General features: G+C 41.7%; 1 protein-coding gene across 2 annotated transcripts in view; it reads right to left on the bottom strand.

Moving 5' to 3' along the window:
• PPP4R2 (protein phosphatase 4 regulatory subunit 2) overlaps positions 1-26,968 on the bottom strand; it is a 46,470-nt gene that overhangs the window by 8,553 nt on the left and 10,949 nt on the right. For both annotated transcript variants that reach the window (XM_089519650.1, XM_089519640.1), the window contains exons 3-5: positions 6,034-6,204; positions 2,417-2,510; positions 1,026-1,063 (exon numbers count right to left, since the gene is read on the bottom strand). In XM_089519650.1, coding sequence (XP_089375776.1) covers positions 1,026-1,063; positions 2,417-2,510; positions 6,034-6,204 — 303 coding nt within the window. The remainder of the gene's footprint in view (positions 1-1,025; positions 1,064-2,416; positions 2,511-6,033; positions 6,205-26,968) is intronic.

Raw genomic sequence — 26,968 nt, 5'->3', positions numbered from 1 at the left:
ACCTTGGTTCTTATTAGGTTCTTCCAGTTTCAAGTTAGCATTTTAACCAGCTCTGCAGTTACCAGTTAGGCTTATGAACTAATAACAACTCCACTCCTATAAAGTTTGCTGAAAAACAGAAACTTCAAACTTCTTCCATTTCCATGGGCGCCACTTCATTGTGAAAGGTGACATGGTGTTTCATAGCTTCACACTGGCCATCAAGATAAAAGTTAGGTTTCAGCAGAACAGAAGGGAATAATCTTGTCCTATCTTTTCAATATTTATAATATATGTGCTTGTTTCCAGACACTGAAGAAGGCCTTTTCTCATTGTGGCTGAAACGTGTTGGGCTTTTTAACACTGAATAAACAGTTGACCATCCTAGAACACATGGAGCTTGTCTCCTCACTGTTTTCCGCTTTACAACGTGCTTTTCAGTACTCTTTTCATTACTATAATTAGCTCAGAAGGCACAAACATAACTGCATCTATTTCCCATTTATGCCATCTGACATTAATGCTTTTCTAGCAGTAAAGCCTGCTGGAAAGCTATTCTACTGTCCCTCACTATTTAAACCCTGTCAGGATCACCATGACAAGAGCCAACTAGTGGTCTCCTGCAGGCTACCAGCTAGCTGGATTCTATTACTTTAGTATTCCTGAATTACAATTTGTTTGGGCCTGATCTCAATCTTTCCAGCCTACTCTTCCCAGTCTCTTCCCAGACTGATCTTATGCAGCATCCTTTCAACAACAATTACTTAAAATTATTAACTTTAAACTCATTATAGCATGCAGCCATGTTGGCTATAAATCAATATCAAATTGTTCTAGCAAGACCCCATATTATATGCCAGCAGGACAATTTCTTACACAGCTAGGAGTCCTAGTGAGAATATGATGATTGCTTATCCCTTTCAAAGAAAGGAAAGAGCACTGCTAAGTCACTACTAACTTTATAGAGTGTGGTGATCTCAAACATGGAAGAAAATTCCCATGAGCTTTGTTTGAAAAACTGCAAGAAAAGCAAAGATTGTACTCACTCTGAAGATGGATACACACAACTGACAACCATGACATTCTGTAGAACAAATGAAAAGAGAACGAAAGAATATAAATATACCTGGAGTTTTCAAAACTGAAAGACTGACAATTGGGTTTTCTGCAACACATACAAACAAACTGACCTCTTGGCCCTGTGTAAGGTGCTAACCAGCATTTTCTGGTGACAAATTATTTTAAAAGTTCTTGAATAATACCAACAAAGTAACAGAACTTCAGAATACAAAATGTCTGAAGTGCCTGAAGTGTTATTAAATGTCTGCAAACATTTCATGGCACCACAGCTAATCAACCAGCAGCTGGAGAAAAGAGAAGAACCTTAACAGGAAATAAAGAATTTCCATGTATTCCATAAAAAGAATCTGAAATTATACTATTTTTCCTGTTCAAAACACATTCCATGTGCAGGAATACAAAAACCCAATTTACAAACACAGTATCATGGAAGTAACAACATCCAACCTGAGAGAATCACATGGTCAATAGTCACTTCAAACACAAACTTAGTCTTTTTCCCTGTACATTTTCACAAATTCTTGTTGGAGAGCCACAGCTATCAAATTTGGTCATGCCTGGACATGTATCAACATCCCCTATGCCACTGTGTATATAGAACAGTAAGAATGGAAGAACATGAAAGGAAAAAAGAGAAGGCAGATAATTTTAAACTCTAAATCTCTACTCAAGATATATCCCCAACTAAAGGAGAATGGCTACTCCAACTGCTCTCCTTATGGGGCATTCAAGAGAATAAAATTTAGCCATTGATAATGTCCTCCAACAGATTATCTGTTTTGATTTTTAAAATCTCAATTACAAGATATGTATCCCTTATCCAAAATGCTTGGGAAGTGTTCAGTATTTTGGATTTTTTTTTCACATTTTGGAATATCAGTATTTGCATACATATAAAGATAGATGATGAGGCTGGGGAGAGACTGCGGATCTGTGAAATGGTGGGAAGCATTTATTCCTGCCATTTCAGAGATCCTCACATTGCCTCTCTCCATCCTTGAAAATAGAATATGGGTACATAAAATGCTACTTGTGTCGTAGTTCAAAAAGCTTTGGATTTCAGAGTACAGTCCTCCCTCCATTTGCGCGGTCTTGACTTGCATCCCTCGCTTATGCACGAGGGATGAACGGGGGAGAACGAATGGGGCATGTGCCTATATTCAAGCTTATGGGGCTTGAATATAAGCGACACTCCATTTTCACGAGGGCGTCTGGAACGAACCCCCCATGAAAAAGATGGGGAGACTGTACTTTTGATATTCAAATTCCAGGTAAGGGATACTCAACTTGTTATTTGTTATACAGTGTAACTGCAGTTTAAGTCGAAACAAAAATTCAGCTAGCAGGCAGCTGTTACCTTTTCAACTCCTCTAAGAAATTTGTCTGTTCCTGTGTAATTCCTCCTTGGATCAGTCAGCAGCTCACAGAGTCGCTGTATAGTAAAGGGGATACTGTAACAAAATGCAAAGATGTTACATTTTGCTTTGACAGAATGAGGGGAGTTTTTTACTATCTTACACAATGTCTTGTGAGTGTACATGAGTACTGTAACTACACAGTTACTGGACACTCCTGTTTAGTACCACTAAAAATGTACCAAAATAAATAAGCAGTAGATGGTGCTGCAGTATCATAGACTCACTTATGACCATGAATTCACTCCCAAATGCCGCAGGATGTTGAAAGAAATCCAGAAGGTTCACACAAACTTAGTTATCAATGTGCCATTAGTATGGTCAGAGAAGCAAACTACTGAGGATCTGCATCATACAATAGATAGCTTTGCTCACTGGCTTCCCTGAGCAGTTATTTCCCCCATATCTAAAGGAATGTGGATGAAAAAGTGGTATGGCTAACATTCTAACACTACTAAACATTCATTTTTGTACAGCAATATATATCAAAATAGTCCTGGGGGGAAATGAACTGAAGTGCAATTTTCCAAAGGGAGAGTAAGATGAGCATTTTCAACACATTTTTTTTTTTAAAAAAAACTGGAGATTAAATTGATTCTCAGTGAATTGAGGGAATATTGTAGTAAGAGTTTAAAGCAGGGATGAGAACTTTGGAGCCATCCAAGCTGCAGTTGTTGGACTACAACTCATAGCATTCCACACCATACGCAGGCTCGTTATAGACAGCTTTGAGCTTATGCAGAAGCCGCCGGGAGAATGGGAGAGTGGTGTGCGCGTGAGGCAAGCACAAGCCCCATTATGTTTAGGGGATGTTTAGCCTGGATAAAAGAAGGTTAAGAGGTGATATGATAGCTCTGTTTAAATATTTGAAGGGATGTCATGTTGAAGAGGGAGCAAGCTTATTTTCTGCTGCTCCAGAGAACAGAACCCGGAACAATGGATGCAAGCTACAGGAAAAGAGATTCCACCTCAACATTAGGAGGAACTTCCTGACAGTAAGGGCTGTTCGACAGTGGAACAAACTCCCTCGGAGGGTGATAGAGTCTCCTTCCTTGGAGGTCTTTAAACAGAGGCTGGATGGCCATCTGTCGGGGATGCTTTGATTTGGATTTCCTGCATGGCAGGGGGTTGGACTGTATGGCCATAGTGGTCTCTTCAAACTCTACGATTCTATGCTTCTATGACTAATGGGGCTTGAGCATACATGCTTTTTGCCTTACAGGGGGGAGTCCAGAACAGATCCCCCGCATAAGGCAAGGGCGAACTGTATACATTTATATAATTAAAATCCCAGCACAATAATGTATTAATGTATGATTTCTAAAACTAGAGAAGAGTGAATGGGAAGCATAGCTGAACTTGACTTCAACTGCCACGAACACCTGCCTGTATAAGGGAGCATTTAATGTCTTGCAGCTGAGCTAGTACAAACTGAACACTAGATCCATGCTAACTATGGCCCGTTACAGACGGGCTAAAAAGTACGCGCAGAGCGCGTACTAGGGTTAAGAGCTTCTGCACCGCCCTAACCCTAGTCCGCGCTCCGCACGCACAAAATGGTGGCGGCCATTCCGCACGGCCGCCGCCATCGATACGTGATGACCGCGCCGCCTCCAAACGATGCGGCGCGGTTGTGACGTATTGGGGTCGCGGCAGGGCACCTAGGGTGCCCTTTCCGTGACTCCGGAAGGAGCTCCGTTTTGGAGCTCCTTCCTGGTTTGGTCCGCTGGGCCTTCAGACAGCTGCGCCCAGCGGACTAAAGGAGAAAGGGGCCAAACGGCCCCTTTCTCCTTCTCCCCGCCGCTGCGGGGTGTCCTTGGGGCTTGAAGCCCCAAGGACACCCCTTTCCAGGCTGCGGGGAAGGAGCCTTTTGCCGCTTCCCCGCAGCCCGGAAAGCGGCGGATCGGGGCCTCAGCGGCTGCCGCTCTAGACACTGAGGCCCCGATCCTGCAGGGAAAGGTGTGCCTACAGGCCGCCCCAAAGGGGCCATCTGTAACACGCCTATATTAACAATTGTGAGCTAGCTTCAGAAATGCCCATAGAACATAAAGAAAACGCCATACCTAAGGTGATGATGGGTCTTTATTTGAATAGCATCATAAACCAAGATTTGAAGTTGGTTTCAGACAGTAGAATACAAGATTTACTACTAATACTTAACTGTGCTTAAAGGTGGTATTAACCACGATTAAAGGGAAGAGACATACAGTCCAGACTGGCTCCTGATTTCTAGCCACATTAAAACATAGCCAACTATGAGCAGATGGGGAAGGATAGCCCGTGTTCACCCAGCTTCTCCCTGGGTTGGAGTGAGGATGGGCAGGTGTTCACACACTCGTTCACGTACCTAACCAGGACCTAGAGGCCCTCTCTACCTTTCCAGCAGCCAATCCATCTGAGAAGCCCCAGTTGCCCTGTCTGGTGTGGAAACAGGGCACACAGCTACACATACATTGCCAGGCACTCTGTTTCCACATCAGATGTGGCAAGTGGGAGGGGGGCTTCTCAGATGGATTGCCTGCCGGAGAGGTAAGGAGCATGACGGGGGGGAGGCTGTCTGAACAGCCCGGTTTTGGCACGAGTTTCTTAGAAACTGTGGAAAATCAGAGCTATTTTACTCTGGGATCAGACCAGATCCATGTCTGCACAGGCAGGATCAAGGCCAATCCTGCCACGAGTGTGGCCATTATGTCACCATTATGTCTGCTTGAATATACAAGTATTTAAAAAAACTTCTTCTTAACCATTAAAACTAAGAGTCACTGTGTTTTAGAACATTCATATTTTTGAACTGCATGAAACAAAGGTGGGGTACAGACCGCCAAAAAGATGCACCTCCTCGGCGCCTCTCTTTGCTGCACAGGAGCGCTGCTGCCTACATACGGCACTGCGCAGCTGCGCAGCAAAGAAGGAGCTGTAAAAAGCGGCTCCTTTTTGTGGCACTGCAAAGCGCCAGAGACAGCTCCGTTACGTCGCAGCTGCGCAGCGCCGTCTGTAGGCGGCGCAGCTACGACGTAATCATTGCACGTGCTGTTTGTATGGCGCTGCGCAACTGTAGCGCGCTGATGATGTGTTAGGGTTGCGGGGCGTGTGCATGCGCTGCCCCGAGGCAACCCTAGCACGTCGTGGATGCACTGCAAACGGCCTGTCTAGAGAGGGCCAAAGAAACCAAAAAAACCCAATTACTTTCCAACTTAAAGTAGTTCCAGCAAAATTAGTAGTTAAAATAAATATTCTGTGCTTACATCATGTTCCCTTGAAATTTAATCATCCAGTAAACTGTTGAAAAGCTGTCATGCAAAATAGAAAATACAATCTTTAAAGAGTATCAGCTCATCAATTCTTCTCAAACTGAGCTGAGAGGAGGTAAGTAAGTGATTTTTGTACGAGGAGAATTCAGATAGTTTCCTACAGTACTTTGAACTTTGCCAATAAACATTTATTAATAGCAGTGATTCATTTTGTTGCACATATGGTTGAAAATTACTACAATATGAAGGTAAGAATAATAAATCATGCATTCCAAAAAACAAGTAGGGATTGATGTAAGATTGCATACCCATTAAAGCCAGTGACTATTTTCAGAATACGTTCTTTCATCTCCTCAAAGGGAATATACTCCACATTGGGGTTAGGAGGGCCTCTTGGCTCAGGAGCAGAAGTTCTGAAGTCATCCATCACTTTCTCCAATTTGAAAATAAAATAGCCTTTGAACTGCGACCACTGAATCCTAAAAAAGAAACACACAGAGCTTGCTTAACAGCATACCAAAAAAAAAAAAAAATCACATGGTTGCCATATTTATATTAAAGCAATAAAGCAAGCACAGCTGAGTTAGCTTTAAAATTACCTGCAGGCAAGCAAGACAAAACAGAGATCTAACCATTTATATTATGTATTTTATGTTATGCCTGCGAGCCAAAACACAAAATCTAAATCACTAACTAAACAGGGCACTTTCTGCCATGACACCCCCAAAACTGGAACTAGAGATGCAAATGTGAGAAGAATAAACAAAACACCACTTAAAGAGAGGGACGACTAAATGGATTAATGGCATCTGAAAATAAAGATAAAAAAAGACTGCTGAGCAGGGATGCAAAAACCACAGAGAAAGTGGCTAATGGTACTTTCTGTTCTCTAACAAAATCCGTGCCCACCACCCATTGCTTTGGAGTTGAGTTTGGTGTACTTTTACATCCTACTGTGAACCCCAAGGACTAGGGAAACATTTCCCATTCCTGCAGCTGTAGTGGTAGAATAGGTCTAATGGACTGGGGTTAAGGGCAACTAGTTTGTGGAAGAGCACAGCCAGCCTGTCAGTGAAAGATAGGAGAGAAAGTGAGATTAGCGTGGCAGAAAGTGCGTTCATTGCATTGAAAACTAACCTGAATTAATTTAAGAGATCTACACATTTTTGCAAAAAGCACTATAGTTTCAGGGGCTAGGGATAGAGCTGCTGCAACTACTGCATTATTTTGCCTCTTCTTGTTCCCTAGTCACTTCTACTGGCTGTTTTCCTGTATCACCGTCACAACAGGGAACCAATCAGTTCTTCCTTGATACAGAAGATGTATAAGTAAGTGATAGAAAATCTAGTCTCCTGTGCCTGAAACAGCCTAAATTAGATTTATGTTGTCTTTCTAGTATAATATGTCATAGGGTCCTCCAGTACTGACTGTTCCATATCATCACAAAGTATCCTCCCTATCAAAGAAAAGGCATCCAAAATTCCTACCTACTATTATATTCTAATCAAGACTTAAACATATACACACACAAAATACCAAGATCACTGTTGTCCAAAGATTTTCTATTCATTCCTAAATAAGCCTAGCTTCTAGATTACTAAATCACAGCCATGAGATTCAAAACAGTTCCAGAGAGTATCCATCTATCTTTCAATACCGTCCTTACCCCATGTCATCACATCCTTTTATTATGTACTTCAGCCATTTTATTCCAAACAGGTTAGTCTACCGACAAAGAGCTCTTTAAAACCTCCCTTTGTGGTGGGCAGCAAGAGATTTCAAGAGTTCTTCTTGCACCACTTGCTGTGTCTGATTCAGGTTTGCATGAGTGAGTAGATGAAAGATATAATAAGAAAAGAGGTCTGACAAAGCTCATGTTGTCATTCACACTATAGTCAAGGCTTGTTTATAAAATGCTTCAGATCTACTCATGCATAAACTAAACCTGCATGGACTTTTACTCTGTACTGTACACACCCATGCAATTTCAGGCATTATACATTCAATGAATCTGTAATAACCAAAGCTTAAAATTATAACACTTTTAAAAACTAGAAGTGGAGCTGATATTGGGGCTGGAGGTTTTGGGAGAATACACTGTGAGTTGAGAATTGTCACAGCTTTCCTCAGCTGTTCAATGAAACTTTCTCTTTCTCTATGCAAATACTAAAGAAGTATGTCTCAGAGCTCATTTCTTGCTGTTTTTTTAAATATCGAAAGTGGAAGCTATTAGAGATACCTATAAATTCTTCACAGCCTATAACTTATTATATAAAACACAGGCCTTTAATACAGTGTGTCCTTGCTATACACTAGGGGTTGGTTCCAGGAAACTGCCCCCTACCCTGATGCAAAAGCCCAGTCATGCTCAAATATAATTAAAAGATGAAAAAGGTGTTCTGGACCCCAAAAAAACCATAGATTTGGCACTAGCTTAGTTTGGCACTGCAGCATGTGGTAAAATGATGATATTATCAGAGCACTTATCCAGTAGAAGCAAATTAGAATGGTTAAGGTCTGCAAATGGATACAGTGGACACTCTCCTTATGCGGGGAATCCGTTCTGGCTCCCCCTGCGTAAGAGAAAATCCTATGCTCGAGCCCCATAGGAAATAAAGGGGCACACGCCATTGTTTTTTCCGCATAGGCTGGAGGCCACGTAAAATGTGTCCATACATGGCTTGGGCACACTGTATCTTGATATTGTGCAAAATGTGAAAGACACCTTTCAATACCTCCTGAAACATCCTCTTGTGACAAACTGGCAGTCCACTGCAAAAGCTTAACCAGACAAAATAAATCTAAATCCAGTAGCACACCATCCTGAATAGTGTATAGTTACAGTCGCCAAAAATAAAGGAAAAAGCAACACACAACTTTAAAATGCTGGATAGGATCCAAAGAACTATGAGTAAAGGGGGAAAAATGTGTTACTGCTCTTCTGTAAAATTTTACACATGAGCTAGTAGAAGACTTTTCACAGTACAGTACAACTAAAGAGTTTGCACTGGAATATAAGAAAAGATTGAGCAAGGAAAGCACGGTTTGTACTATACAAATTCTATAAACCAAAAAAAAATGAGAGCTGGCGGCTCCAAGTCTTGCTAAGTTCACACATATGGAATCCCTTTGGATTTGGAATTTCTTTTCTAGTATAACACTCTTCTACCAAGATAAAGCCAGCCCTTCTACAAGAGGAAGATGTTTTGTGCTAACAAAGGACATTTCTGGACCCAATCCAATTACATTGTCCATTTCCTTTTTCTTAAACGAAGCTCTCCGAGTGTGATTATTTCAGATAAAATGTGAAAGAAAAAACTGCATGAATTCAGTATGTTAAGAAGGGATCCATAGTTTAAGACTAGAAGGTTCTACAATAACCAGTCAATTAAAAAAAAACACACTAAATCTGAAGTGCTTATTTAATACAGTATTTAGAAAGCTGCACATTATCAAACTTGGATAATAAGAATGCGAAAGCCATATTCAGAAAAGTTAAATCAGAATACAAAGTACAGTACCTGCCAGATTTAGTAAAGCAAATTCAGGGCAAAGAAACTGAACACTATCAGGATGTACCAACTGCATCTTTTGAGAACTCAAAACCAACAATTGCAATTTTAACATGTTGCTGGAAAGCTGCAAATCTTATGTTAACAAACTCAGATTTAAGTGGAATAAAGAATCAGAATTTCTTATACAGCCGGCCCTCCTTACCTACAGATTTTTTATGCACAGATTCAAGCATCCACGGCTTGAAAATATATTTTTTAAACCCTATAAATTCTAAATAGCAAACCTTGATTCTTCCATTTTATATAAGGAACACCATTTTACTCTGCCATTATATTTAATGGGACTTCAGTGCCCACGGATTTTGTTATCCATGGGGGATCCTGGAACCAAACCCCAGCGGATAACAAGGTCCAACAGTACAAGTTAATCAATAGCTTTAGCTTCTATAGCTGGTGTTTCACTATTTAACATTGTGGTTGGTTCAACAAAAATTAACATTTGTGTGTACAGAACACTATAGTCAGCCCTCCTTATCCACAGATATTTTATCCACAGATTCAGGCATCCACAGATGGAAAATATTCCAAAAAAGTATAAATTCCAAAAAGCAAACCTTAATTTTCCATTTTATATAAGGGACACCATTTCGCTCTGCCATTATATTTAATGGGACCTGAGCATCCACGGATTTTGTTATCCACGGGGGATTCTGGAACCAAACCCCAGCAGGTAACAATGCCCCACTCTACATATTTTTAGGAAAATGTTGGCTAGCCCAGGTAAATATAGACTAGCTAAAGAAATAAATTCCTCTTTGAAGTACAGTGTGTCCTTGTCTTACGCAGCTGAAAGCTGCGTATAGGGCGCCGGCATATGACGGAGGTGCACTGGATATGATATGATCTGGACTAGCCTGAAGGAAGGAGACTCCGCCCTCCATAACTGCCATCCACTGGCCAGAGAGGGAGGTCACCAGGCAGGTCCAGCTCCATCAGGACTAGCCTGAAGGAAAGAGACTCTGCCCTCCATAACTGCCATCTGCTGGCCTGAGAGGGAGGTCACCAGGCAGGTCCAGCTCCATCAGGACTAGCCTGAAGGAAGGAGACTCTGCCCTCCATAACTGCCATCCGCCGGCCTGAGAGGGAGGTCACCAGGCAGGTCCAGCTCCATCAGGGCTAGCCTGAAGGAAGGAGACTCCGCCCTCCATAACTGCCATCCGCCGGCCTGAGAGAGAGGTCACCAGGCAGGTCCAACTCCAACAGGGCTAGCCTGGAAGAAGGAAGAGCCCTCCCTCCAATTCATCTGCCTTGGTCCAGGCCTCAGAGGGAGAGAAGAACCACTGGACCTCATCCCCTTTCCCTCCACCATCCCCTTCTCCTTTTGTTTCGTGTCTTTTAGAGTGTAAGCCTGAGGGCAGGGAACTGTCTGATTAAAAATAATAATTGTAAGCCGCTCTGAGAGCCATTAGGGCTGAAGGGCAGGGTATAAATACCTAAATAAATAAAAAATAAATAAATGATATGGATATGTCCAACAGCAGCTCTTTGGGGGCTAAACGTTTTACAACATAACAATTTTGCATTAGGAAAATATTTTTATTTTTAAATCTTCACTTACATTTAATTATACCTATAATTTTGTGTTTAACTGATGCTTAACAAGACTGAATCCTTTAGCTAAAGTATCCCAGGGTAAAAAAACCAACTTTCACCATCCATTGTTCAATGACATCAGGATCTTACTGCCCTATATACACTGGAAAATGGATATTAACTGATGTCAACCTGGCTTAAATATTTTCTGGATATATGATAAACTTATACTAATCCTTATGATTAACATATTATTAGGTCCTATGCTTTCTCTCACTCTCTTTGTATTTGCAGGGAAAAAATCAATTAAAGAACCTATTTGAACCTGGATACCACACTTACCAGGGGCTGGTCAAGACTGGCATGAAAAGCTGGCTTCCAGCCCACTGGGAGGGGGGAGGCATGGCATATGCACAACAAACACCCCATGATGCCCGGAAGCTGGCTTCACGCTGCCTGGCTGCCCACACAGCAGCTGGCTTCTGGAACTTTGGCGACACAGCATTTAGATGCTGCTGGAGCAGCTTTTTGCCAGCATTTGAATTGATGTACATACTGACCAACCCACTTTAACAATTCTGTATCATGCAATTAAACTAATTTCATATTATGTGAAAAACAGTTGCCAGGATCAATACCTCGAATGGAGAAAATAATGAGTGAAACATAAATAATCTTGCTGCTATAAATATTCTTTTAAATCTAAATGATAAACACCACATCTATATAGATGACAATACTGATCATCATCATCACTATCATCATCTAGTATCTTGCCTTTAATCCCAAACCTGGGAGACATTATTGTCATTACTATTTTTTATCTACTACAGTATCACTCAAATATCTTTCTGGCACTTCTATTAGTACTGCAGCTGCATTTGGTAAAATAAAATAAAATAAAAGTTCCCAAATAATGAACGAAAGTTTCCATGACAATATATGAGGTTCAGTAAACAAATAAACATTGTAAGATTGTAAGACGCAGCCCACTACATCACACCAAAGGCAAACCTAGCCCAGCAGTATATTCACTCCAGTTGTCTACTATGGGAAGCCCAGTCCTCTCCTGTTTCTGTCCCATGGCTGTGGCCTCTGAGGAAGAGAAAGCCAGACAGGTACAGCTCCACCATGCCTAGGCCCAGCAGCTGATGAAAGGCTCTACCTCATCACAAGTGCTACTGCCTTGGCCTCGGAGAAAGAGAACAGGAGCCAGTATACACTGGACTTAATCTCACTGCCAACCTCTTTTCCTTGAGTGTCCCATCCTTTCAATTTGTAAGGCCGGGGGGGGGGGGGGGGGGGACTGTCAAATTAATAATTATAAATCACTCATATAAAGCACCAACAGCACGGATGGTACAATATAAATAATATAGAGATGATGATGAGGATGATAGCAGCAGCAGCAGCAGCAACACAACAGTTAAATATTATTTGCTATTTATTCACACTGCCTCTTATACTGGACTAATATATAGCCATTATGCTTGCTAGCACGTTGTTGTTCTTGTTCTTGTTGTTGTGTGCCTTCAAGCCATTTCTGACTTATGGTGACCTTACCATGGGGTATCATAGCAAGATTTGTTCAGAGGAGTTTTCTATTGTCTGGTCCTGATGCTGAGAGCATGACTTTCCTGAGGTCGTCCAGTGGGTTTCATGGTTGAGTGGGGAATTGAACCCTGGTCTCCAAAGTCTAAGTCCAAAACTCAAACTACTATGCCAGGGGTAGGCAACCTTTTTGAGTCGGGGGCCAGGTTGCTGTCCCTCAGACAACTGGGGGGCTGAAGCCGGGGGGTGGAGCTTCCACCCTCCAGGGGCGGAGCCACATGCCGGGGTGGAGCTTCCACCTTCTGGGGGCGGAGCCACATGCCAGGGTGGAGCTTCCACCCTCCAGGGGCGGAGCCACACACTGGGGGTGGAGCTTCCACCGAAGCATCATCATCATCATCATCATCATCACCACCACCACTACTATCATTGTTACAGTAGACCTTTGTTACAGCACTTTGGAAAGTCACACTGTCTCACCTTCATAAATAATAAAAATAATGAAATGAAATAAAAAGCAATAATAAAAATAATGAAATAAAAAAACAAAAATAAGTGTTATATATTTTTTAAAATTAATGGAAAAAACCCAAGGCAGACCTGAAATGACTCACCTTTCCACCTCCTCCCCCTCTTTCTCCTCCTCCTCCTCCTCCTCCTCCTCTTTCTCATTGAGAGGGGATTTTGCAGAAAGAACACCCAGGGCAAGTAGTAATAATAATAATACTAATAAAGTTACAAGCAAGGAAATTACTAAAATGCAATTGAAAATAAACTGCAGCAAGCATGCACACTGTGTCAACCCAGAAAAGCCACAAGTTGGTGAGAGAGCATTTTGCAGAAAGAACACCCAGGGCAAGTAGTAGTAGTAGTAGTAGTAATAATAATAATACTAATAAAGTTACAAGCAAGGAAATTACTAAAATGCAATTGAAAATAAACTGCAGCAAGCATGCACACTGTGTCAACCCAGAAAAGCCACAAGTTGGTGAGAGAGCATTTTGCAGAAAGAACACCCAGGGCAAGTAGTAGTAGTAGTAGTAGTAGTAGTAATAATAATAATACTAATGAAGTTACAAGCAAGGAAATTACTAAAATGCAATTGAAAATAAACTGCAGCAAGCATGCACACTGTGTCAACCCAGAAAAGCCACAAGTTGGTGAGAGGGCATTTTGCAGAAAGAACACCCAGGGCAAGTAGTAGTAGTAGTAGTAGTAGTAATAATAATAATACTAATGAAGTTACAAGCAAGGAAATTACTAAAATGCAATTGAAAATAAACTGCAGCAAGCATGCACACTGTGTCAACTTTTTTTACTTTTTTCAACTTTTTTTCTTCAACTGTTTTTACTTCAGCTCACCCCCTCCCCCAATGAACCTTACCAACCTCTCGCCTTGCTGTGGCTGCAGCTGCCGCTCTGGCTAGCTTTCTACCTGGCTCTGCACTCCTTCTGCCTCTCCTCCTTTCCCTGCTCTTAGGGAGGAGGAGGAGGAGGAGGAGGGTGGAGGGCAAGGTGGAGCCTGCTGCAGGCCCAGTGCAGCCCCTGGAGCCCTGTTGGAGTGCTCCAGGGGCTGCACCAGGCCTCCTAGATGGGCGCCGCCATTTTGTTTTTCAAAATGGCGGCCGAAGTCTCACGTGACCTTTGCCATCCTGAGGTCACGTGAGACTCTGGCCGCCATTTTGAAAAACAAAATGGCGGCCGGAGCGGTGCGAAAACGGGGCAATCGGCGGCAGGACTGCGCAGGGGCTGGCAGGAAGGCCTTGGCGGGCCGCATCCGGCCCACGGGCTGCAGGTTGCTGACCCCTGTACTATGCCATGCTAGCTTATTAGCCTTCTCTATTAATTTGTCAAAACCTTTTAAAACATCCATTTACTGAACTTGATATTTTGTCAGGAGAAGTTGTATTCCTTATTTGAAAACTATTTTCACCAAATGCAACTACAGTACTATTCGAAGTGCTGGTAAGGCATCTGGATGAAAATTGATAGTACTGCTAATGCAGTGGCAACACCTATGATGCCGAAACTGTACAACAGTATTGGATCCTACCATGTTTTGAATCTTGTGCAGTAGTACTGAGCTACCCAAACAAATAAAAATGCACCAATACTTTTCAAAAGCAAGGAAAATATCTCAAAATAAGCATACCTTTTTAAGCCACAGTGGTATGACTTCTACTGCATGACAGTTTACAAAAGATTAATTATTATAAGAAGGCAAACTCTAAAGCACTGCCATTTTCTGTCTGAGCTTCAAGTGAGCTTAGCAGTTTTATCAGTTTGATTGCAAAACTGTTTTCCTTGCTGGCAACTTTCACCCATAACTTGATTCTGCCTACTGACGTTTTCATTCTTCTTGTTACCATGGCTTCAACACAACAATGCTGCATCAAGTCTCACAAAGGAATGTACAGAATACAGCACAGTAGCTTATTCAGCAACTGAGGGCTATACTTTAACGAAAGAAAAATTAGCACAAATTATTTCTCTACCACATTGGCTTTTCAACCTTAACCCAAAATTTGGCCACATCCTGCATAATGCATGACTTTATTCTAAATGGTCATATATAGCACCCAAGATGCATGCCACATACAATGCGCCAAATATTCCTGCTACTTACCTATTCTTTAGGCAACTGAGGGTAGGAGGCAGCAGTTTGGGGAGTGCATGTGGGCACAGCCTCTACCTCCAAGCTGCATGGAGGCTTCTCAGCTTTACAATAAAATTTCACAGGAAGAAAAACAGTTCCTTCCCATTTTCCTTGCGGGGGGGGGGGGGGGGCAATGATTAGCCTACGGCATAACTTGAAATAAGTATATAACAAATAGGAAAATGACTAGGAATGGGAAGGACAGCTACGGGAGATTTGAAAAGATTCTAAAAAGTAAAGACATACAACTGATCTCTAAAGTAAGTATTGTCCAAGCCATACTATTCCCTATCACCATGTATGGATGTGACATCTGAAGAAGATGGACAGAAAAAAGATCAATTCATTTAAGATGTGGTGCTGGAGAGGATACCTTGGACAACAAAGAAAAGAAATAACTGGGTTCAAGGGTGAATAACAACAACAACAACAACAAAAGAACAGATCAAGCCAGAACTCTCCAGAAGCCAAGAAAACAAAACTATGGCTGCCATGCTTTGGCCACATCATGAGACAGCATGAGTCACTCAAAAAAACAAAACAAAAACAAAACAAAAAACTCAATACTGCTAGGAAATGTGGAAGGCAGCAGAAAGAGAGTGAGACCACCCACCAGATGGCTAGACTCAATGAGATCACAAGCATAAACGTGTAAGACTTAAGCAGAGCAGTGGAAGAAAGGGCGGCTTGGAGACATCTCATCCACAAGGCTGCTATGAGTTGGAGCCGAGTTGGAGCCAACTCAAGGGCAGCTAACAACAACAACAACAACAAACTGTTGTCTCTCCATTTTCGTGGAGGATTCATTCCACCTCCCCCTCAAAAACTGAAATGTGCATATATTCAAGTCCCATTGGCTTGACTGGCCATGTGAGTCAAAGGGGCTCACCCCTCCATGAATAATTGAGAACACAGACTTCAAGTCTGCGAAAACGGAGGGGCAACTGTACTTGACTATAGGTCGAAAGATTTAAGGCTAAAAATTTAAAACACTGGGTTGACTTATCCACAGGTCAATGTTGAAACAAGAGTTTAATCTGGCCCACCCATCTTAGGGGGGAAAGGAGGAGGATGCTAAGACTGTTAAAAAGGCCCCAAGGTTTGCCTCTGAGTCTCAGGCCGGGAGGCGTTTCCAATGTCACTTTTGAACAATTTGCTTCCTTGACCTCTCCCCACAGCAGCACAGGCTCCCCAGATGTCTCTGAGAAGCCATTTAGAGTGATCACCCCCAACTGGGTGGCAGAGGTGGGTGGGTAATGAAGTAGATCATCCAAAAGCAAGCCAGAACACCCCCCCTCCAGTTTGAGTCATAGTCTGTCCGAGAAAAATTGTACTACCTCACTTCTCCAAGTGCCTTCTCTCCCCTCACTTTACCACCGTAGCCAGCACCAATCTTCCATACTCTTCTTCAACCTCCTTTCTGAGTCTAATACATAGTCGGCCATCAACTTTTGTAAGGGCTAGGGGTGCAAAATCCCCACAGAAGTGTTAAAGCTGGAAAAATCTTTAGTCCACCCCAACATACATGCTGCACACTTCTTTCCTGCCAATAACTCCACTATGTACACTTCCCTTTCCTGCCTTTGCACCAGGACACTTCTGCCTTGCTTGGTGGCTAAGTCTGCCTGATCTCAAACCCTCTCTTCTTCGCCTCTTTTCTACTTCCCAGTTCATTTCAGATCAGATCCCATCAAAACATTCTGGGGCTACAATAGAAACATAAATTCACAAAATCTTAAGAGGGTCAATCGGGCAAACTGGGGGATCTGGAAGCACTCTCCAAAAAAGGGCTTGTGCACATGGAAGTCTCTCTGTTATTTGTTACTCTCTGTTCCTGTTGCACCCCCTTCTGGCTCTCAGATTGTGACTGTATCATACCCCTCAGAATACTTGGAGGAAACGAACTGGGAAGTTAAAAAGAGGCAGAGGTGGTTGCGATCCGGCGGAGGCTTCTCAACTACCTGTCCACTGACACATGTCTTCCCCTGTCTCTCTCTGCACACTTTCCAAGTCAGGTTCTGTCTCCATTATCGAGCTGGGTTTCCCTCACGGTGAGGAGGGGGGAGAGAAAGAGCCCAGCTGCTGGCTGTTCCCCCCTGCTGATGCCTTTCACTGCCACTTTTCCTTCATGTTCTTTGCCGCCACCACCACCACTTCCTCCTCCACCACCACCACTTTCTCCCAAGCTCCATATGATGCCTTAACTGCTCCATCCCTGGGCCCACGCAGCATCCCTTCCGTATGGTTCCCATTAAGCACTCAACATCCCCTCCATTCTTATTTTTTTTCCCCCTACTACTACCACTACTGCCTCTGACCACCACTATTCGTACTCTCCAGTCCTGCCCAGGTTTGGACAGGGCTTTTCTCCACCCTCGGCTCCCATTCTCTCTCCAAATCCCTGATATGGACCTACCCCAATGCTGCCCCCAGTTAACCCTGAACACCCTTCCCCTTGCACGCACACACACATTTTGACTGACTTCGTGGTCCTCTGCTATTATTTCTACACTATTTGCATCAGCATCCCCCTAGCCAACTCCACAGAGACCCCTACACCATCCTCCTCTTCTTCCTAAAACTTTCCAAGAATCCCCTCCCTTCATTACACAGACTGACCTACCTTAATCCCCAACCCAGGCCACCACACACTCTTTAAATCTTCCCTAGTGTATTTCCACACCAAAGAACAGTTCCACCTTTTATTCAGTTATTCCCGTGATGAGGAATTGGGCTTTGAAGGTTTTGAATAAGATAGTTGGGCATGTTTTTCAGCATTTGCAGCATCTGGGCTAAAATCAGGCAAAATTATCAAATTTAATAGGCTGGAATTTACTTCATTCTTTACATACTTTGTTACATATCCCTATGTTTTACCCTTCACTTATCCATAATCATAGCAAATTGAATAACTGTTGGCCCAAATCCTGCTTCTGACTCATACATGAGGTCAATTTATAAACATGAATACAGTGCGCCTGCGCTATAGGCAGGTGCCCCCACATGCAGCCTCTTCCTTACGCAGAAGCCACACAATGGGAGAGTGAGTGGCGTACACGCCCACGGCGCACACACTTTCCCGCGCCACGAGCACAAGCCCCATTCAATCAAATGGGACTCAAGCTTATGCGTTTTTTGGTTTGCGGGGGGGGGGGGTCTGGAACAGATCCCCCACATAAGCCAAAGGACCACTGTATAGATGGTATTTAAATAAATAAAAAATTAAAACTTTATATACCACCTTTCCTATAGATCAAAGCGGTTTACAATACAACAGTTGTGTGACACATGTCACAGTACAGAACAATCAATATTATGTTAATTACAAATCACAATTTCATACAGATTGCATAAAAACCTGAGCCATATACATACCATTAAAACCATCAGTTATTGGGGGGGCGGGGGGACTTCCTAATCTAAACAGAGTTGGGAGGGAAGGCTACTTGAAAGAGGTGGGTTTTTAATGCCCTCTTAAAGGCTTCTACTGTGGAACAGAGTCGGATCTTTTCTGGGAGTGCATTCCAGAGGGTAGGGGCTGTTGCCGTATAGGCCCTCCGATGAGTTGCTGCTAGTTTTACCTTGAGGCAGTCCAGTAAAATTTTCCCCGTTGTTCTGAGGGTGTGGGGCAGATTATGTAGGGAGAGGCGCTCCCTTAAGTAACTCGGGCCCAAGCCATATAGGGCTTTATAGGTGACGACCAACACTCTGTATTGCGCCCGGAAGCTGATAGGTAGCCAGTGGAGAGATTTTAATATAGGTGTTATATGGTCCAATCTAGGGGTACCTGTGATCAATCTGGCTGGAGCATTCTGAACTAGTTGTAGCTTCCGAACCTGGTACAAAGGTAGCCCCATGTAGAGTGCATTACAGAAATCCAAGCGAGAGGTTACCAGTGCATGTACTATAGTTTCTAGGTCCTTTCTGTCCAGACAGGGACGCAGTTGGCGTATCAGCTGCAGCTGGTACCAAGCACTCCTGGCCATCGCATCTACTTGAGATGATAATTGTAGAGATGAGTCCAGGAGTACCCCCAGACTGCGAACTTTATCCTTTAGGGGAAGAGTAACCCCATCCAGGATAGGGTGGCAAATTTCCCTGTCTGGGCTTGGGGTACCTATCACGAGTACCTCTGTTTTCTCTGGATTCAACTTGAGTTTGTTTTCCCTCATCCAGCCCATTACTGACCCCAGGCAGGCATCCAGAGGGGAGGTGCCATCCTTAGTCACTGTATTAGTCGGAGACATGGAGAGATAAATCTGGGTGTCATCAGCATACTGATAACACCGTGCTCCATGCTTCCGCATGATCTCTCCCAGCGGCTTCATGTAAATGTTAAACAGCGTGGGGGATAGAATGGCACCCTGAGGAACGCCAGATGTCCGCTCCCTTTTACAGGAGCAACTATCCCCCAGCCTCACCGACTGGAACCTTCCCGAGAGGTAGGATCGGAACCACTGGAGCGCAGTGCCCTCGATACCCAACTCTCCCAGGCGTTCCAGAAGGATACCATGGTCGATGGTATCGAAGGCCACTAAGATGTCCAAGAGCACCGACAGGGTCACTTGTCCCCTGTCAATCCCCAGACGGAGATCATCGACTAAGGCGACCATGGCAGTCTCCACTCTGTGTCCCGTTCTGAAGCCAGTTTGAAATGGGTCTAGATAATCGGCTTCAACCAAAACTGCTTGGAGTTGAAAGGCGACTGCCCTCTCGATCACCTTGCCCAAGAATGGTAGTAGGGAGATCGGTCTATAACTGCTCATTAGCAGGGGGTCAAGGGAAGGTTTCTTCAGAAAAGGTTTTACTATAGCCTGTTTCAAAGGCGATGGAAATATACCTTCCCGACGAGATGTGTTAACTATAAGATCTAAAGCAGTTTTTATGACATCTCCTCCCTGGACGGTCAACCAAGAAGGGCAGGGATCCAGAGGACAAGTCGTCCTTTTCACCTGACCAAGCAGTTTGTCCACGTCCTCGGTATTAACAAAACGATCCAGAATAACCTTGTTTCCAGAGTCACTGGAAGCCTCTGCTATAGGTTCTGTCAAAAGACTGGCATCGACATCGGCCCTTACCTGAGAGATTTTATCAGCAAAAAAGTCATTAAAAGCGTCACAGCAGGCTGTAGTTGGTTCTAATAAAGGGTTCAGGGTGGTCAGTACTTGTGTTAATTCCTTGACCACCCTGAACAGCTCTGCTGTGCGAGACTCTGCCGATGCAATCAGTGCAGCACAGAACAAAGTCTTTGCTGCATCAATTGTCACTCCGTAGGAACGTAACATGTTCTCATGGAGTGTCTTGTCGGATAAGTTCTGATGTTTCCGCCAGTAGCGCTCTAGTCATTGCACAGCCCGCTTCATCTGGCGAAGATCTTTAGTATACCAGGATCTTTTATTAGGAGCGGGCTGGTATGGACGCTCGGGAGTGATACTGTTTATTACCCCGGTAAGATTTGTATTCCAAGTATCAACCAGGGTGTCAACAGAATCGCCATCGTTCCGAAACATAATTCCTTCTAAGGCTTCTTGGAACCTTTTGGGTTCCATCAGCCTTCGAGGGCGGGCCATTATGGTAGGTCCTCCACCCCCGAGGGGTTTCTGGATCGTGGCTTTCAGTCCTACTTTGACCAGGTAGTGATCCGTCCATGACAAGGGGGAAATATCATTTATTTCCACCCACGGATTATCTCAGTCCGTACTGAAGACTACAACAAGTGTGTTACCTACACAATGTATTGGACCCGAGACCAGTTGGGACAGGCCCATGGCTGAATCCTCACAACTAGTTATAACACCATTTGTGAAGCTTTTTTCACATGATTAATTCTTGCAAGGGGCATTGATGACACTATTTTCCAGCACAGAATCAGCAAGAAATGGCTGGTATAGCCATCACAATTATACAAACAATCTAGTTTACATTGATATGCTTCATGGAAAACTGCAGTGATTTACAAACAGTTAAAATTCAAACGCAAATTGTTACTATCCAGGAAAAATGTCTCAGGCTGCAGATCTAGAAACACTTTCCCAAGAGTTAATTCTACTTCATTAAGCAACTGTTACTTCTCAGTAAACATATATTTATGGCTGTTAAATAATGTAAACTTTATAATTAGCATTATCACGAGAGAGAGCACAATCCAACAGGGTAGAGTAAAGCTTCCATCTGGGATATGTGATTTGAAATCTACTACTTTCATGATAGAAACACTGAACTATATGCAACTTTCTCCCTTCTTGGCAAGTCGTACTCTGTTATTTCTCCTTTTATATTTAACAATGGTGTGCAACTTAGCTAACTGTCAAATGTCAACATATATTTGCTTTCAGTTTTTTAAAAAGCAGGAATATCCATAATCAAGTATTAAATATTACTAAGTGAACAATATTACTAACTTTTGGGAGCATAGAGGACAGCAGTCTAGATGCAGATGGCAATTCAATAGATGGGTAATTTTAATCTCCATCTGGAAACACATACTGAAACCTAGAGGAAAGACTGCATGTGAAATGTTATAAACATTGTTTTTTAGTTGTATGAGAAGAAAGGTGAGGAATGTAGTAAAGAAGCCAAGCCTACTCCTTAGTTTATCCTATACATTATTTGAACTAACTGGAAATTGTCACATTGCAATTGCACTATTTGATCAAGACATAACCATGTTTTAATTTTTTCCACCTTAGAAAACCAACATGGAAAAACTTGCAAAACTTACTTACTATTGCTGTGTTTACAACTAAGGCATTTTGCTAGAGAACCCAAGCAAAATCTATGATAAGGTCTTCAAATAATTAAGCCATTACATACTTATTAAGGCAAACAAGTTCAATGAGAAGTTAAGGGAAAGGGATTTCCCCTAGCAGATAAAGCAAAACTTTTTTTTTTATGTGTTGTAATGGTAGTAGGAGAGTTTAAAGTTGCACAACTCTACAAAGTAGGCATGAGACTTTCATGTTAAACAATTCTACATTTTAAAACAGTTGATATTCGCTTACATTTTCACTCTAACCAGGGATTCCCAAATGTCAGTACTTTACGGTAGCTCATCATTACAGTGAGAGTAATGCTTGGGACCAAAACTGTTTTGTAATTTTTTGGGAATATTTGCATATATGTAATGAGATATGATGGAGATGGGACCCATGTCTAAACACAAATTTTATTTGTGAAATCGGAGGCTTTCATGGCTGGCATCCATAGTTTTTTGAGGGTTTTTCGGGCTATGTGGCCATGTTCTAGCAGAATTTCTTCCTGACGTTTCACCAGCATATGTGGCTGGCATCTTTCTCTAAAACATCAGGAAGAAACTTTGCTAGAACATGGCCACATAGCCCAAAAAAACCACAAAAAACTACAAATTTTATTTGTTTTATATATATCTTATACACACAGCCTGAAGGTCATTTTGTACAATATTTTAATATTCTGTGCATGAAACAAAGTTTGTTCACACTGAACCACCAGAAAGCAAAAGTGTCACTATCTCAGACATCCATGAAAATACTGTATATATTTGACTACAAGTCGATCTCATGTATAAGTTGAGGGCAGGTTGTGGGGCCAAAATTATGGATTTTGATATGACCCATGGATACGTCAAGGGTAAAACTTAGCAGCATGTTACAAAGGATGTAAAGGATGAAGCCAAGGAAAACGATGCCAAAGATCTTTTTTAAAAATTGACAGGCATAACTGTTTGTGCTCACCCTAAAGGCTGGATGGATGAGACAATAGAGGTGCTTTTAGGTGCTCTGAGAAGAGACTGAGCTCTCATCTCTATTCACAAAGTACAAACAGAAATAATGGAATATGTTTTTACAAGACATGGTAATGATCATTAACCTTATCTTAAAATGGGATATTATTCATGGTTAAAGCTACTCATGGCTACCTGATGTGATGGCTTGTTAAGGTATCTCCAGGACCATTGGCAACATCCCTCTTAATATCGCATGCCTGAAAACAATAGCAGGAAAGGACTACTGTCCTCTTGCTTTGCCTGCTGGTGTATCTGGCTGGCCACAGCAGAACAGGATGCTAGACAGATAGGCATTAGGTGCCAGCAGAGCACTTTTGTTCTTAATTATGGTCTGTGCACAAAAGTGGGGGAGAACTGAGACCAAGTCTTTAAAGGCAGTATCTCAGTCAGATGAGGGTGCAAGACTGTGACATTACCAAGTTGCTTCATCCTCTAACTGAATGTTTATGCCTAAATAGGAAATTCTATTCCTGAGGAGTTACTTGAATGTTGGGGCTTCATGAAAGGCAAATAAATACTGACTGCCAATGTGCCATAGTGGTTTGAGTGTTTGACTATGACTCTGGAGACCAGGGTTAAATTTCTAGTTTGACCATGAAACCCAGTGAGTGACCTTGGGCAAGTCTCATGCTCTCAGCCTCAGGGAAGGCAATACCAAACCTCTTTTGGACAAATCTTACCAAGAAAACCCCATGATAGGGTTGCTATAAGTCAGAAACAACTGAAAGGCACACAACAATAACAGAGATGTACTGCATCGTATGTCCAGACAGGAACATGTTGAGAGCTGAACATAAGAGCAACTACTTAGGAGTAGAACTTCCCATTTAGGATCTGAACTGAATATTGGAGGTTGGGGATCGTGGTAGCTCAGAAGCATGGAGAAGAAACAGTGTCCTGCTTCTACAGCTAGTGAATGCTTAACAGGCAAAATACCAACAGCAATATTAACTATTGCACCATCTGAAGCTGAAGAAAAATGTGTGGAAAAGATCTGCCTCTTGCTGGTAGCCTTCAGTGAGAAGTTTTATAAATCTTTGACAAAAAGATACTAACAATACCAGAGTAAATCCATAATTAGTATTAGTTCATTCACTCCAATAAGTTAACATTCGCATATACTAACATAGGAGATACAATGTGTACGGGCTCCTATACAAGGAATGGTTTCCAAATTACATCTGTTACAGACAGCTATGAAGGCACAGAAACTAAAATCCATAAAATACAAGAAAAGCAGCCCACAATAAAGGCTTCATGAACTGTTCCATTCCCAGAGCACACGCTGGATGTGATTTTTACAAGATGCACAGTATGTTATTTTAATGTATTTATATCATTTAACAAACTGGATAAAGCTTGACTTCCACAAGTAATTTTACAGGCATTTAAAAACCATTTATTTATAATGTGGAGACCCTAATCATTCTTGCAGATACTGAGACAGGCCCCATTCAGAGGGTCTATGAGCTTGGTGCTCATTTTATTTTAAAATGTAACTATTATAACAGTGAAAAACAATAAAATACAAAATACACAAGCAACGAATCCTTTATTAGGCCTATTCCCCAAAGCATAAAATACATTACACAAGCTTTTGAAATTTCGCTGGCTTCCTCATCAGGCAAGGATGTTAAAATCATACAGGAGTAAAATGGTGATGACATTAGAATCACATATCTACTTTCTGTCTGAGATGTTATTAGTTAAGATGTTACTGAGTGATTTTCAATGTCATGACTAGACAATCTTGTCAAAGGAAAACCTTTACTTTTTACTTTAGGGGCGACAAAGAGCAGTGAAAAACAGGTATAAAATTTCAACTCCATTTGCAGCAGAAAAGTAACTTCTACTGAGATCCAGTGAAGCATACTAAACATCTTCTACTTGAACTGACTTTTTAAAAATAATCTTATTTAATTTTTACTTTTAAAGAATATTCTCTATGTCATCAGTATCAAATTCTTGCATAAAAACACTGATGGCCCCTGATGACTGAACTGATTAAATCTTCCCTTCAGTCATTCAATCCTCTGGTGTTGCAAAATGGTCACTTTCACCATCAGTCATGACTCAAGTGATACTATTAATGAGCATGGTAAACTATTCTTTTCTCAAACAATACTGCATTGTTTCAACTGTGATTGAATCCCAGAGGTCTCTGCTTCTAATGTCTGCAAGAAGAGGGGCAACTTTTGCTAAATAGCTCTTAGCTAGCTTGCAAACAAAATAATGACTGATGACATTACTGAGAAATCATCAGCTTACAGAAGATGTTACATATTTGATTACAAATGGAAACTTGCAAGACTAGTCACTAAATGCAGTTATCCAAGTAAAATATGTATATCAAGTAGCACACACAGCATTAAATTAAATCAAATGCGACTGGTACAAAACATTTGAAATACATTATACTGTATACATTTCCAAGGCACATGCCATTGCTATAGCTTAGCTGCTTGTGATCAGAATGAAATAGCAGGATCGGCCTAAACTATTATTTTTGCCAGGCCCATCTAAGCACATTGTATTAATTTATATAAGCAATTCCAACCTGAAAGCATATCCAAACCCCTCACAATGCCTGGCATTGAGCTTTGCCTAAGAAAGGTCCATTCTATATTATGGATTAATGAGGAATCGCAGTATAAAAAGTACTGGTAGTGTTTACTGAAAACATCAGGGGTATCTGCTATTTCTGGAACACCAATCTTAGACTAGAGGTCAGGACACAGACATCCAAGTGCCGATTGTTACAAGGGTGAACAAACCTCTGCAAAGAAAATTTGCCTTTCATGGACAGTCAAAGTAAGACTATGGGGACACCATTTGCTATCGATACCACCAATTTTACTATTAATTTCAATAATACTTTTACCATGTAAGGATGAATAAGGATATTCATTCTTATTAAAGCCATACATAGTAAGTTACCTTGGAATTACTTCAGCTGTTTAAAGCTTCATTCAAATTATGGATAAAATCAAACAGATGAAACTATACAGTAAGTGAACTAGAACCTCACTGGGCTCAAGAATGCTGTACTCCACTCCCTAGTTAATGTATACAGCAGCTATGAGAGATATGCATGCACTTCCTCCAATCCCTTGAAATCTGTTTCAACTTTAATTATATGTTCTCTGAGCTCATAAGAAATAGAAAAAGGGAAGAACGTAATGGGGATATGAGAAGCATATGCTGATTTCCCAATCTTCAAAACAACCTGTGGTGTTGTTTGTGCAAGTTCACACCTTTTGCTCATGTGTGCTCTATACACAGAACTGTTTCTAACAGCTGCTATTTGTTACAGATGTTTAAAGCTAGATTTTGTAATGTTACCAGAAATGTTTTTGTTGGGCATTATGGATAAAGTACTGGATAATAAATATGGATTGCTTCTTCGATATATGACAACAGCAGCAAGAATATTGTTTCCTCAAACATGGAAAGGGACTGAAGCACTGGTGATGGATTTGGTTTGCTGACTTATCCCAAATGGACAAATTAACATGGGTTCTAAAGGATAAGCCAACTGAAGACTTTGAAAGACTGGTATCCATTTATGTCCTTTTTGAGCAGTAAGAAATTTAACAATATAATAATCTGTGGCTATGGCTATTAGTAATTTTAGGTGATTAGGATTATTTAGATGGATCTATAATGGTAGAGTAATTTTTTTCTCTTTTTATTTTTATTTTACCTTTTCACTACAGTCAGGATGGAGAGCCAGCATGGTGTAATGATTTGAACATAGTACTTGGACTGTGGAGATAGAGGTTCGATTTCCTGCTCTGCTATGGAAACCCACTGGGTGAGTCACATACTCTCAGCCCAGAAAACCCTGTGATACTAGCTCATGACTTCAAGGGACTCAATAACAAACAACAGCCAAGATGGGGCCAGAGCCGAATTGTGTATTAGATGCATGTCTTTTTTCAACTTCATCCCTCTTTTTTCCGCTTTCATTTTTCTTTCTTTTTTCCCTTCTCCTTTTTCTTCCTTCTCTGGGTTATTTATCTTTGTTTGTATATTATTTTGATTGGAGATTAGACTGCTTGTTAAAAATAAATCACAAAAAATGAAAAAGAAACAGATGTATAGAAAAGCACTAAACATACATTATTTACATTCTAGAATATTATGAAAGAAGAACACTCACT

This window comes from Sceloporus occidentalis, unplaced genomic scaffold, assembly GCF_023333645.1.
Source record: "Sceloporus occidentalis isolate IW3139 unplaced genomic scaffold, rSceOcc1.0.p SCAF_1, whole genome shotgun sequence".
NCBI classification, from domain to species: domain Eukaryota; kingdom Metazoa; phylum Chordata; class Lepidosauria; order Squamata; family Phrynosomatidae; genus Sceloporus; species Sceloporus occidentalis.
The sequence above is the reverse complement of the archived record's forward strand: the minus strand, read 5'-3'. Positions and strand labels throughout refer to the sequence as shown.